The 12,599-nt window shown below is 39.1% G+C and overlaps 2 protein-coding genes across 5 annotated transcripts; one reads left to right on the forward strand and one right to left on the reverse strand.

Moving 5' to 3' along the window:
- Nucleotides 1-293: 293 nt before the first annotated feature.
- On the forward strand, nucleotides 294-3,974 carry pou5f3 (POU domain, class 5, transcription factor 3). Of its 4 annotated transcripts, none has more exons than XM_085279303.1 (5): nucleotides 294-1,350; nucleotides 1,471-1,582; nucleotides 1,756-1,889; nucleotides 2,066-2,230; nucleotides 2,312-3,974. In XM_085279303.1, the coding sequence occupies exons 1-5, from the start codon at nucleotides 619-621 to the stop codon at nucleotides 2,549-2,551; spliced, it is 1,383 nt and encodes a 460-aa protein (XP_085135429.1). In that variant the 5' UTR covers nucleotides 294-618; the 3' UTR covers nucleotides 2,552-3,974. The 4 variants fall into 4 exon arrangements, with proteins under 4 accessions (XP_085135429.1, XP_085135427.1, XP_085135430.1 ...); XM_085279301.1 differs by having other exon boundaries at nucleotides 295-1,350; nucleotides 1,468-1,582; nucleotides 2,312-3,970; XM_085279304.1 differs by having other exon boundaries at nucleotides 295-1,350; nucleotides 1,759-1,889; nucleotides 2,312-3,969.
- On the reverse strand, nucleotides 3,631-9,345 carry fut7 (fucosyltransferase 7 (alpha (1,3) fucosyltransferase)). Its single transcript, XM_085279305.1, has 3 exons — nucleotides 9,020-9,345; nucleotides 7,993-8,081; nucleotides 3,631-5,518 (listed from the first exon to the last, which is right to left on the reverse strand). Exons 2-3 carry the CDS (start codon nucleotides 7,993-7,995, stop codon nucleotides 4,457-4,459), a joined length of 1,065 nt encoding a protein of 354 aa, XP_085135431.1. The 5' UTR covers nucleotides 7,996-8,081; nucleotides 9,020-9,345; the 3' UTR covers nucleotides 3,631-4,456.
- Nucleotides 9,346-12,599: the final 3,254 nt, after the last annotated feature.

The following is a 12,599-nucleotide window of genomic DNA, read 5'->3' on the forward strand; positions in this document are numbered from 1 at the left end:
GAAACGCTGCATTATAATTTATGTATGAAATGAGCGAGTTAGGATGTTAAATTGTTTTTTTCACAGGAGCAGTGACCTGTGGTTTTTGAGCAGTGTTTTTATGGTCTTCCAAGTAGATCAGTTTATTCTAAGCATTAGCTTAACTTTAAAATATATGTACTTCACATACATAAAGTATCAATACCGTGCTAAAAATAACTTTTTTAAGTTCAGGTGAAAAAAACACGCCCACCTCTTTGGGAGGAGTCAAGGTCATTTACAAATGCACCTTCAGCTGTGCCCAATCAACTAGCCGACCAATGGGCGATGATTGGCTGTAAAACGATACTAACACTTGTGGCGCTGATAAGAAAAATCTGTGGAGCAGACACGCATTTGAGCCTGATGGTAGATAAGCGTTTGGGAGGACAAAGCTTTATGGACTAGGCCGTTGGGATATTGGTAGTTATGCTGCATTCAGACGTAGGCCTTCACGTTTGAACTGGTTTATTTATTTTTTTCTCCTTTGGATCCCGAAACGGATAAGACATTTTAAAATCAGTCACCTCTAGATCAACTTTTTCCCCACTTTCTGGAAGCGCGTTTGTTGCTCGGCCAGGTTTTCTCATCTTTTGGAAGATGTCGGAAAGTCCTGAGGGCCACAGCCGGCCTTATGACTTCAGCCGCGCCAGCGCTTGCGCGCAGCTTTTGGGTCAGGAGGGTTTTGGTAGTAGTGCCTCCTTCCAGGTACCCCATGGTGTCTTGCCAGACCCGAGCCGCATTTACAACAAAAGCTGTTACAGTGGTATCGCATCGACATCCGCTCAAGCCTTTTTCCCCTTCCCATCCGTCTCCACCGACTACAGGCCCTCTGAGCTACAGGCTGGAGACTTTGGGCAACCCAAGCATTGGTATCCCTTTGCAGACTACACAGGCCAATTACCTGGCGTATCTGCAGCAATCCAGCCTATAAACCTTACCACCCCTGAAGCCGAGACGGCGGAGCAAATCAAACTACCTGAAATAAAGATGGAGAAGGTCGCCCGCGAGGACTACTCATCCGAGATGAAAATTCAGCAGTACCTGACTCCACAAGCCTCCAACGATATGGCCCACGGATTATTCTACGCTAGGACTGGGACCTGGAACCCGTCCTTTTGGTCCTTCTCGTCACCTGGCAGCGGTAGTCAAACTCCCTCCACGTCTTCGACATCTTCCCCATCGCTGTCCCCCTCACCCCCGAGCAACGGACTTCCGGGGAACGGGTATTTCAGCGTGAACACACCTCAGGTTGTCCCTGAGGCCCAGCAGCAGAGGCCGGCCACCTCCCGACGAAATGCCGCGTCCTCCAATCAAGGATGCAAGGAAGAGGTGAGTCCTCATCTCGTAGACCTTTTGCAAGAGCACTGCAAATGTGCGCTGCCTATCAGCCAAAGATTTTTCGCTTGAATTTTGGATTTATTTTTTTTTTTAATTTTCTCCTTTTAGCAGGAAACTGTTTCCACTGAAGAGCTGGAGCAGTTTGCCAGGGAGCTCAAACACAAGCGCATTACTCTGGGTTTTACCCAGTCAGATGTTGGCCTTTCACTGGGAAGCCTTTATGGTAAATTTATTCTTATCTTATGTTGCATCTGACTTTAGTAGATTGGATTGGCAGATTTGGTAAATGTTGGCAATTAAAAATGGTTATGAATATTATATGCTCATGAAGTGTCTTCTGCAGTTTGGGGAGCTGGCTGTGTGTCCGTCAAGTCTTATGTCTTTTATTTTCTGGAGCAGGAAAAATGTTCAGCCAAACTACCATTTGTCGTTTTGAGGCTCTGCAACTGAGCTTTAAGAACATGTGCAAGCTGAAGCCCCTTCTGCAGAAATGGCTGGATGAGGCGGAGAACTCTGAAAATCCTCAGGATGTAAGTTTCAAACAACCAGTTTAAGACCAGGTGATTGCCAAACTGGGGCTCCTTTTAATTTTAGACTAAGCCCAAACTGAAGCAGATATGTCAAATCCTCTAGTGATACAAATTTAGGTGCTTGAAGAGCACAATCAGTAACTCTCCATCCCTCTTACACGTTTCTGCTTCCACAGATGTACAAGATTGAGCGAGTTTTTGTTGACACCAGAAAAAGAAAGCGGAGGACCAGTCTGGAGGGGGCAGTGCGTGCTGCTCTAGAGTCCTACTTCATCAAGTGTCCCAAACCGAACACTCAAGCAATCAAGCACATTTCGGATGATCTGGGCCTGGAGAGAGATGTAAGCATATCTTATTTCTCTCACCACAAGTCTCTTGTGGTTCACATTTTGTTGACTAACACTTTATTTTGCTCTTGGCAGGTGGTACGTGTTTGGTTTTGCAACCGGAGACAGAAGGGGAAGCGCTTGGCTCTGCCGCTGGATGAGGAATTGGAAGGCCAGCTGTATGAGCAGAGTCCTTCCCCCATTCCCAGTCAGGCCTACCCAGGGCCCAGTTTCACTGGAGGCCCTCCTCCCACGCTCTACATGCCTCAACTTCCCAGGCCTGATGTCATGAAACAAGCCCTGAATCCTGGAGTGGTTGGGCACCCAACTAGATAAAGCCATAGTCCAACCAGAACCACAGATTGCCTTTCAAAAATGTGCCCAACTTGCCTCGTAAGCTCTACAAATGCAGCAATCAAACCATCTGATCTTATCTGAGTTGTGTGAGGGTGAAATCAAAGTGGTTTCCGGTTTCAGCTATGGTGATTGTGAAATGTCTTATGTCACTGTGTTCTGTGACCATGAACTACTTTGACTTCATATAGCAAAAGGGGATGTGGAGTTGCGCATTTATTGCATGACTATGTATTGGCCAATGAGTCCAGTTTTTGAGTTTGTGCTGTGACTTTATGGACCAGATGTGGAATGAGGCTTGGTCTGTAAATGCTCAAGAGCTGGGGTGTATTAGTTGTGCATAATTCTGGGTAGGCTTTCTGTGGTGCCAACAAGGGAAAAGCAAGGGAGGGACACCTCCTTAAACAGTATTCATTTTTGACAGTTTGGCCAATACTTGTGCAATACTTCTTGTGTCATGTCTGTAGAGAGCATCTGTAGTATTTGTCTAAACTAGCACTGCAACAGAGAGCGCTCTTATAAGATTGATTTGTCCAAATTTTTTTACAAGGCTTTTATTCCATTTTTATTTGTATACCAAACTTGCTTTTTTCCCCTCCCTTGTGGTTATTAGTATTAAGCAAAAGGGGGAAAAAAAGCGCTTCAGTAGGTGTTAGTGTAATCCCTTTGACGTAATCTGGCAAATACTACAACCCTTTACTTGTTCTATTTGTACACGCTTTCTTTCTCAGATGAGCGACAGTAAATGTGACTTGTTGCCATCTGCTTTTAGAAACTCTTGTAGGATTCTTTTTCTCTTTATTTAGATTTTAATGTTGACTGACTACCCTGTCAACTTTCTCTTTTTTATTTCCTATGTTACTATTTACTCAGTGTTTTTAAAACTTTGAAAACAATGTTAAATGTCATTCCAACTTCAAAATACATCAAGAAGTCCCTAGGTGACAATAAAATTATTAGCAGGATCAGCTTAAAGTTGTCAAACAATATGTACTGCTGTAATTTATTTCTGGCCCAGGATACCTCAGTGTTGATTACAAGCTGAAATTATCAACTTGAAGTTATTTACTGAGAGTGCAATCACAACTGTTAGGCATTAGCTGTTAGTTTTTAGCAAAACTAAATTGATTAATATATTGAAAATCTGGGATAGTGACATTTTTCACTTAAAAAAAAAAAAAAAAAAAAAAAAAAAGTTTGTAATCATATGTATGCATAATTACAGAATTGCCTATTATCCCCCAATAAATGTTATCAAAAGACAGTGTTTGTATCTTTTCATGATAAACCCTCATCATAGGGTAAGCAGTAGTTTGTAGCTGAATTTAAACAGGGGAATTTTACCTCATGCTGCTAAGCTTTGGCATTAGTGTAGTAAGTGCATGTATGTTATATATTATTCAAGGAAGTGGTGTGTGTGTGTGTTTTGGCCTGGATATAAAGTGCAAACATGGTCTCTGAGTCTTTCAACACTTCAGCAATGAAAAATGACAATTTTAAAAAGTTTTCCAGGTTTTGCTTTATTGTAAACATTGAGGCAGTTTACAGACATTTCCATAATGCAAGAGGCAGGTTACACTTTATCCAGATATCCACTACATCCCTTTTCTAAAAATCTCCACATACTAGGTAGTTTTTAACCTTAGTGTACTGGAGTAAAGTGCTAGGGATTTCAGTGTAGCAGATCACTCAGTCATTGTTGTTAATGCATAGTAGTTACAGTGCAGTTTAAGTTGTGTGCATACAATCACATTTCTAAAATATTTTTTTAGATACAATTTTTCAGATTTTTACGTTTCACATTCACTCTGAACTGTTTTCAAAGAAATTCAGAGAATGATGAAATGATGTCTACAAATGTTGCAAAAAAAATACAGTAAAATTTGATCAAATGTTTAAGCTTGTGTTAGCATTGACCCACGCATCTAGGTCTGAGTAAACTTTGTGCTTAGGTAAACTGTTGTACTTTGAACAGATATTACACAGTCTTTCCCTCCAGTCTGTGTACCGTTTCACTTTCCACTGTTTCTTCCAGGTAAAATACTCATTGTAGCGTTTCTTATCCTCTGCAAGCTGTTGTAGATACTTTCCCATTTCATTCAGTGATGCAAACTCATCAACATGGATGAAAGAATGAGGTGGAGCCACAGCTCTGTAATTGCCTAAAGGTGGCCCCAGGACAATGGGCAAAGCCCCTCCCTCGTAAGCATTCCTCCACAGCTTCTCCGTGATATAATCTTTAGCAAGTGAGTTCTCAAAAGCCAAATAAAAATAGCAGCGAGATATTGTAGGTAAAAGTTCTGAGGAAGGTAGGCGGTTTTTAGTCCAGCGCCCATAAACTACCACAGGAACTGAAGCTCTGAGGTTGTTGTACACTTGGCTTCTTTTGTGGTGGCTCTTATAGTTGCTGATCACCCAACAAACCAGAGAGCTCTTGTTTACAGAGTTGTCTTCATTCACATGTTCTTCAGCCTCCCTCCGTAGCAGCATGCCATAGGGTATGCTGACGTCAGCATCCCTCCTGTAAGTTATGGTCATGTTAAAGATATCTGCATACTTATGTAAGTTTCCATTGTGAGAAGGAGCCTCCAGGGACATCCAGGCCCACTTCTGGCTTGATGGCCGTGAGATGTTAGTAGGCAACTTGTGGAGGCCCACTTGCAGCTCCCTGTTGTGGAACACCACTACATCCGCAGAGGGGAAGTAGGAGCGCTCGTCCACCAGAATACAGTGAGGGATACGGTAGAGATCCCAGCAAACGTCACCCTTCAGGCTGAATGATCTGCTGAAGGGCCAATACCACAGCAGGACGGTCACATTTCTACTTCTGCTGTCATGATGTAAAGGTTTTACAGAGCTACTCAGCCACCCACTGAAGAGACACAGTGGTAAAAAACAGAGGATGACTAGCCTCTTCACCAACTTGCGTATTTTTTTGGTGTGAAACCCCTGTCATAAGAAAAGAATGAACACATCAGTTTTTTTCCTGCTTCACTGTTTGCCTTGAGCAGATATATAAAGAAAAGACATTACTTGCATGTTTTTTTTTCTTGAATGCTGCATAGACTTCAAGGATGATCTGTTTTGTTTTACCTAAATATAATCCCTCACATTTTCAGTAAATGCATCCTTCTAAAGGTCCACTTAAACTGAGCATATTTAAATTCTTCCTTTTGCACTCTGCACAGTTCACAGGTTAAAAAAAGGTGTTGCACGGACGTCATTATAAACTTCCTGGAACGAGACATGTTAGCGCTTATCCCTTTATGTCATCTGTTAAGACACCAGAGGCTTCTTCCAGGAAACATGTTCACAAAACTCTATATTTAAAAAGTCAATCTAAGATGATTAATTCTGATAAAGTCTTTTTATCTTTTGGTTCCAGAGAGGCTTATCAGTGCTAAGTCAATCATCTCTGTGTATATTCAATTCTGTGTTAAGGCGTGCCTGACCAGAGGAAGAAAGACATCATCAGCGGAGTCGAGGTGGGAAAATCTGAATTTCAGTATTACCAATAGCCATGCTGGTATTGGTATCAAATTGATGGTAGCGTGATCAATACTTTGTTTCTATCTTCTAGGGTTCAGTATGTAGCCCACTAAAAAAAGAAAAAATATACCTCAAACCTGCACTGTGAATAATTTCTGAACCATGTTCTTTTGACTTTCACGTCTGTTTAATTGCAGTATAGCACAGCATTACAGCGGAGGTCCCAGACCACAGATTCACCATTGTAATGGGTAAATAAAGAGCAGAGTCTCCGATTAAAACCCAGCAGACCGAAGGATGTGAATATGCATCAGTGTGGACAATGATGTTTATCTTAAAACTACGGTGGATACACTATTTGTTGCCATCTCAAATGAAAAACAAAAAACAAGTAAATAAATTTAAAAAAAGTTTTTTGCTACAGTTTATCACCATGTTCGTTTTAATTTAAAGTAATAGTAAAACGATGGGATGTTACCAACTTACTTAAATGCTTAGTGAGATTTAAAGAAAAAACAAAGAGAAAAACAAAATTTTGCTTTAATGTTTCTCTGTGTAAATATTTCTAATCTGATCTAATATCAACCTTCAGTGACAGATGATGGTTCTCTTACAGCCACAGCTTGGTCAGTGCTCTTTTTAGCGAGTCACAAATGGAGAACAATGGCAGTTCCAATGAAAAGTTTCACAGTTTACATCTGTTTACGGTCACTGGCGTCCTTTTGGGGAAATCAAATTTGAGGAGGCATTCTAGTTTCTAATTCTGTCTGGAAACTCAGAAATTCAGGAGCATACCATAAAATATCAGTGATGCTTATCTGTTTTAAATCCTGCTGTGCAAGTGGTTTTCCACCTGGTTTGCCAATGATACCTTCTACCAGAGCCCATTCTGGGTAGATGCCTCAGTACATCTATGAACAAAGTCCAACCTGAAATGTTCACAACACAGTCAGACTGCCTGCAACATTTAATGATGTTACAGTCTTAAAGTCATTTCAGCCTCATCTTCATTCAAATATTCACATCGAGATCCAACTGTGACAGGCATTTTTTTTCTCCTTCTCACTGACAAATGACTGATTAGTGATCAACGTGTTAAAGCTAAAGCTTTAAATAGAATTAATATAAACAATATTTAAAGATATTCAAATAATAAATTAGTGACATAATCGCTGTCTCCATCCTATGGAAGTTTGTTTCAGCTAATGAATGAATGAATGAATAATTAAAAAAAACAAAAACAAAAAGAAAAAACTATCAAAACCCAGACATGCATCAGAAACTTCTGTTATTATCTCCATTATGTGTTACACTACATTATGATTTATTATCTCAAAATTTTAACTGGCAGAAAATATGTTTTGATTTTTTCAGTGGTGAAAACAAGACTTCATACCATTGTTATTGCTGACTAAATCATTGCAAAAGTGTTAAGTGCAAAAAATAGCAAACGTCTAACTGAGATTTCGGTCTTTGTCAACCTGTAAGCTTCTGGAAACGAATTCACATTGCTCTGAGGTTCGCCAGGGACTTTATGACTGAAGAAGTGAAACAAGCAGTCACTGATTCAGCTGTGGTGGTGGCGTGGCAGTCAGACAGAAATTCAGAGTTTGTTGCTGAAAACCTGCCAGTGAACAGATTTAGTCCACAGATTCTTTTAACCTAGTAACTGACTTTTTCTGGAGCAGAATGTTGGGGTTTTCTTCTTATCTGGCTTAACAATGTCAGAGCTAAACTTGCTTCTCAGAATAGAGCCTAGGTCTTTCATTAAGTGACCAACACCTCATCAAACTATGGAGAAACTGAAAAAAGAAGCACTTTCTTCACAAGGTAACTTTGTAAATTTATATGGAAAATCAGAAGTCTCTCTTAAAGTAAATAAAAGTGTGTTGTATTCAGTTTTGGGTAGAGTAGTGACTGTGTTCAGGACTCACCATTAGGGACTTTAACTTCACATGTGGCTTCCAGTATGAACACGATTCACCACCTCCTACACAGATCAGCACCTTGCCTGTCCTTTGCTCTATATGAACAAAACAAAAATTAAATATTACTTTATAAGAAGGGGAAAATCTCTTTCAGTCAGTATTTGCATGTGTATAAAACACATTGTTATTATCTTCCAGCTGTTATTTGGTTAATCGCTCCTCTCATGTTCAAAAGACAGAATCAAGCAGTTGCACAAATGACACAAAGTGAGTTACAAATCACCTGGTGTAAAGCTCGAACGAATGCAATTCAAATATTTTAGTTAACCCTGTTTTTGCATTGCATGACATTGCATATTAAATTCTAAACTAAAGGCCTATATCATTTAAAAGCTCTACCTTTCTTAAACGGTGTGGTCTTTCTGTGGAACCTGTCTTTGTCTTTAGAAAGTACAATGTGATGCAGACTTAAGGAAATGGGATTTTGCAATATGTAAGACCTGAAACTACAAGGTTTCAGTTTGTTGAAAATGAAGAAGAGCAACATTTAAAATGACTTCCCACACTAACTCCTGAAGAAATATTTTCACAAATTTATTCCTTACATTTGCATGGCAGAGGAAGAAAGCACATGTTTGGAAAAACAAATAGAACAAATGAGCCTCCTTCATAAAAACATTTGTATATATCCTTAATACATTATATATATTTTTATTCAAAATCTATGTCAACAAGTGTATTAAATAGCAATATTCTTAAGAAACAGGCCATGTCTATAGTTCAGACCTAAAGATCAACTACAGGATGTTGTAAAAGATTTTGTTGTTCTGTCACTGGCTGGTGACCCTATACTTTTAAACCTGCATGTTTCTATTTATTTCTAGCAGTCAATGAAATGCAAGCTGGCAGATTAAATAAGCAAGCAAACAAATAAAGATTTAGCAAGATTTTGCTTAGCAAGAAATTTCTTTAGATGAACCACACTGACCAGAAAGACATATGAAAGGCAAAACCCCAAACCTCCTCCACTAACCTGATGATGAGATGAGTGGTTTATTCTCTTTCTTCAATCACCATGAATATTGTTTCTGCTTGTTGCCAGCAGAAACACGATGGTAAACTTGTGTTAGAAAACCAAAAACACAAAGCCTTTTAAAGAATCGTAGGTGTGGCTTTTCTGAAATCTTGCTGAATATGTGTTTACATAAAAAGGTCCACATTGTCCCACCCTCTTTCTAACTCCGCATTGCATTTAAATTCCTGCCTTCTGGTAAGTGCGGAACATTCTTTCTCTTTTATGTCTGTGGCAACCCTCACTCTATGAGAAAAAATGGAGCATATCCAAGACGAGTTCGTTGCATGTGTGCACGGCTATAAAAAAGAGGAAGTGTCAGGCATGACATATGAAGATGGGGGTTACACAAGGGAGCTCACACAAGACTGAGTTACAATCAGGGAAGCTGCTGTAGGGGGAAGAACACCAACACCGGCACTACTGTGCAGAAATATTTTGCAAACAAAACAAAAGAGAAAGGGCCTGTATCAGAAACATCATGTTTCTGTTTGCATCAGTGAGTGGTCAAAAGACAACATGCAGCAAGATGTTAGATATATTTAGAGTATTATTTACATATACATGCCTGGTTGTCACTGATTATCACTTGTGGTTTGTTAGTGCTAAGGAATGAAAAAGCAGTGGCAAGAAGTGGTGAACAAATCTGTATTTGATCCAGAATGAATTGCAGATAGTGTAGTTGTAGTTTAAAATCTGTAACAGTGTATCTGTGAATATGTAATTATGTGCACTGGTGTGCTGGATCTCCTGTGTTGCTGCAAAATTTTTTCCATCTTGTGTAATCTTAAATTTGAGCAGTAGAGGTCATCCTTAGTCTTCTTGTGAGCAGATCACTAGCTCAACAAGCTTGTGCATGTTGGTGGCTCCCAGTGGGATTTCTGGACCCCATGGAGAAGAAATTATCTGCCTCTTTTAACTACAAATTTTCCTTTACAATAGTCCCAATCACCCGACTCTTATCTGTGTATAAGCTTGTCCTGCATTTCCCAGTCGCCAACTCAGTGCACCACCTTTACTGCTTTTACCTGTTTTCCTCTCCCAGTAGCCTCTTGACCTGTTTGTCTCACCTTTAAATTGTCAAAGGGTACAAAAAATAGGATTTTAAAATGGTTAAAAGTATATTTAAATCTCATAGATTATCAAATACTAAATAAAGTCCATCTTTGTGCTTGTGCAACCAATTCAGATGAAGCAATGTGAGAAAGGAACATCATAGTCATAGTCATACCCTGTAAATAATGGTAATCGCATGTATGTTTAATATGCCATCCCTTTAGTAAAACCATGTTTTATATAACATATTTGGTTTATGTTGTGCTTATGTTAAAACTGTTTTTACACCATATTTGTTGCACATATGACAATTTAGTTTCAATTGTTGAAGAATTTATTCAAAGAATATTCGAGTGTTTCAAAAGCAGAACAACATCCTGTTTGATCCTGGACAAAATAATACACTAAACTGCTTTCATCAACATGTATTTGAGTGTGTGAAATCAGCTTATGGAATTCACAGCACAAAAAGTCACAGATGACTGATAAAGACAGGTCACACCCTTATGATTTCCTTCCTCAGTCTTCCTCGCCTGTGGAATAATACAATGTTGTAGGGGTTGTGTCACAGCTACAGCAGTCTGCTTCTTTCTAGTGATGTTATCTCACTCATTCAGCTTTCACCATTTTTTTCTCTTTACATCCTTGAGGGTGTTTCTTTCTCTTCTTGCCAACCGGAACACAAGTCTCGGTGGTGAATGCTTGTTACACAAGAGCATTTTTATTCAGTCATGAATGCAGATCGACAACTAGAAACAGCTGTGGAAAATGTCCAATATAAACATATCAAACTGAATGGGAAACACTGGGTCTAAAAATGTCTTCAGTGCAACTGCTTAATTTATATCTGAAATGGAAAGCATGCAGAAAATAATGTGGCCAAAAAGAAAAGAAAAAAAGAGTTGAATAATAAATTCAACAATGATATTTAAGATACAATATCACCTTTGTGGCAGTATTTTGGATAGCCCTCTTTCCAGTTCCACTGTGAGGGTACCACAGTGTGCAAAATGTGACTCATCAGCTAGTGGAGAATTTTTCTTTATAGCATGGGGAAGCAGCCACAAGCAGTCAAAACATCCTTTGGAAAACTACTGCACCATGCTATTGATGTTCCAGCAGCATGTGATATACTTCAAACTTTGCTCCGTGAGATAACTGTAATTCCTTCCTCCAAAACGTCAATATGTCCTTTAGAGTCGATTCCTCAAAGACGTTCTACCATTAATTAATGTTTCAGTCTTAAGTATGATCAACCTGTCTCTATTAATTGGAAAGATACCACAGGGCTTCAAGCTGGCAGTAGTTAAACTGTTACTTAAAAACCTATCACTTGACCTAGATGGTTTAGCTAATTATAGGCCAATCTCCAACTTTCCTTTTTATCTCAAAAATTCATGAAAGAGTAGTTGTTACAGAGCTAACTGATCATCTGCAGAGCAATGGTTTAATTCAAGAGATTCAGTCAGGTTTCAGAGCCCATGACAGTACAGAAACAGCTTTAGTGAAGGTTATAAATGATCTTCTTATGGCCTGAAAGTGGACCCATCTTTGTGAGTGTCCTCTGAGACCTCAGTACAGTGTTTGACACTGTAATCCATAATATATTTTTACAGTGATTAGAGCATGCTGTAGGTATTAAAGATACTGCACAGCAGTGGTTTGAATCATATCTATATACATATTTGTTCACGTAAATGGAGAATCCTCTCTTCACCCACTGAGGTTAATTATAGAGTTCCACAGGGTTCAGTGCTAGGACCAATTCTGTTTACATTATATGTGCTTCCTTTAGGCAGTATCATCAGAAGGAATAGCCTTCATTTTCAGTGCTATGCAGATGACACCCAACTTTATCTATTAATGAAGCCAGATACAACACACCAATTAGTTAAACTGCACGAATATCTTAAAGACATAAAGACCTCGATGACCTCAACTTTTCTTCTTCTAAATTCAGTTAAACCTGAGGTTATTGCACTTGGCCCTAAAAAACTTAGAAAGGTGGTATCAGACCAGATTCTTACTCTGGATGACTTTACCTTGGCCTCCAGTAACACTGTCAGGAATATTGGAGTCATGTTTAACCAGGATATGTCCTTGTGCATATTAAACTGATATGTAGAAGTGCTTTCTTCTATTTGTGCAATATCTCTAAAATTAGAAACGTCCTATCTGATAAACTAGTTTGTGCATTTATTACTTCTTGGCTGGACAATTGAATTCGTTATTATCAGGCTGTTCTAAAAACTCCCTGGAAGCCTGCAGTTGATCCAAAATGCTGCAGTTAATTAAAGGACTGAAAGGGACTAGAAATACAGAGCAGATTTCTCCTATACTGGATTCTCTTCATTGACTCCCTGTTAAATCCAGAATCAAATTTAAAATCCTTGTCATCAAATACATTGTCTTGAATAATCAGGCCCGTGTTATCTTAAAGACCTCATAGTATTGTGTAATGCCATTAGAGCATTTAGCTCTCAGA

Source organism: Mchenga conophoros, linkage group LG7 (genome assembly GCF_057382185.1).
Source record: "Mchenga conophoros isolate Kocher_MC1m ecotype Shallow Benthic linkage group LG7, M_conophoros_male_GT1.1, whole genome shotgun sequence".
NCBI lineage: Eukaryota > Metazoa > Chordata > Actinopteri > Cichliformes > Cichlidae > Mchenga > Mchenga conophoros.

Bases quoted from the DNA above. Each gene is read 5' to 3' on its own strand.
- pou5f3 (XM_085279301.1), top strand. From the start codon at position 619: ATGTCGGAAAGTCCTGAGGGCCACAGCCGGCCTTATGACTTCAGCCGC. The intron at 1,583-1,755 runs GTAAATTTATTC...TATTTTCTGGAG, and splicing joins TTCACTGGGAAGCCTTTATG to CAGGAAAAATGTTCAGCCAA. The intron at 1,890-2,065 runs GTAAGTTTCAAA...CTGCTTCCACAG, and splicing joins ACTCTGAAAATCCTCAGGAT to ATGTACAAGATTGAGCGAGT.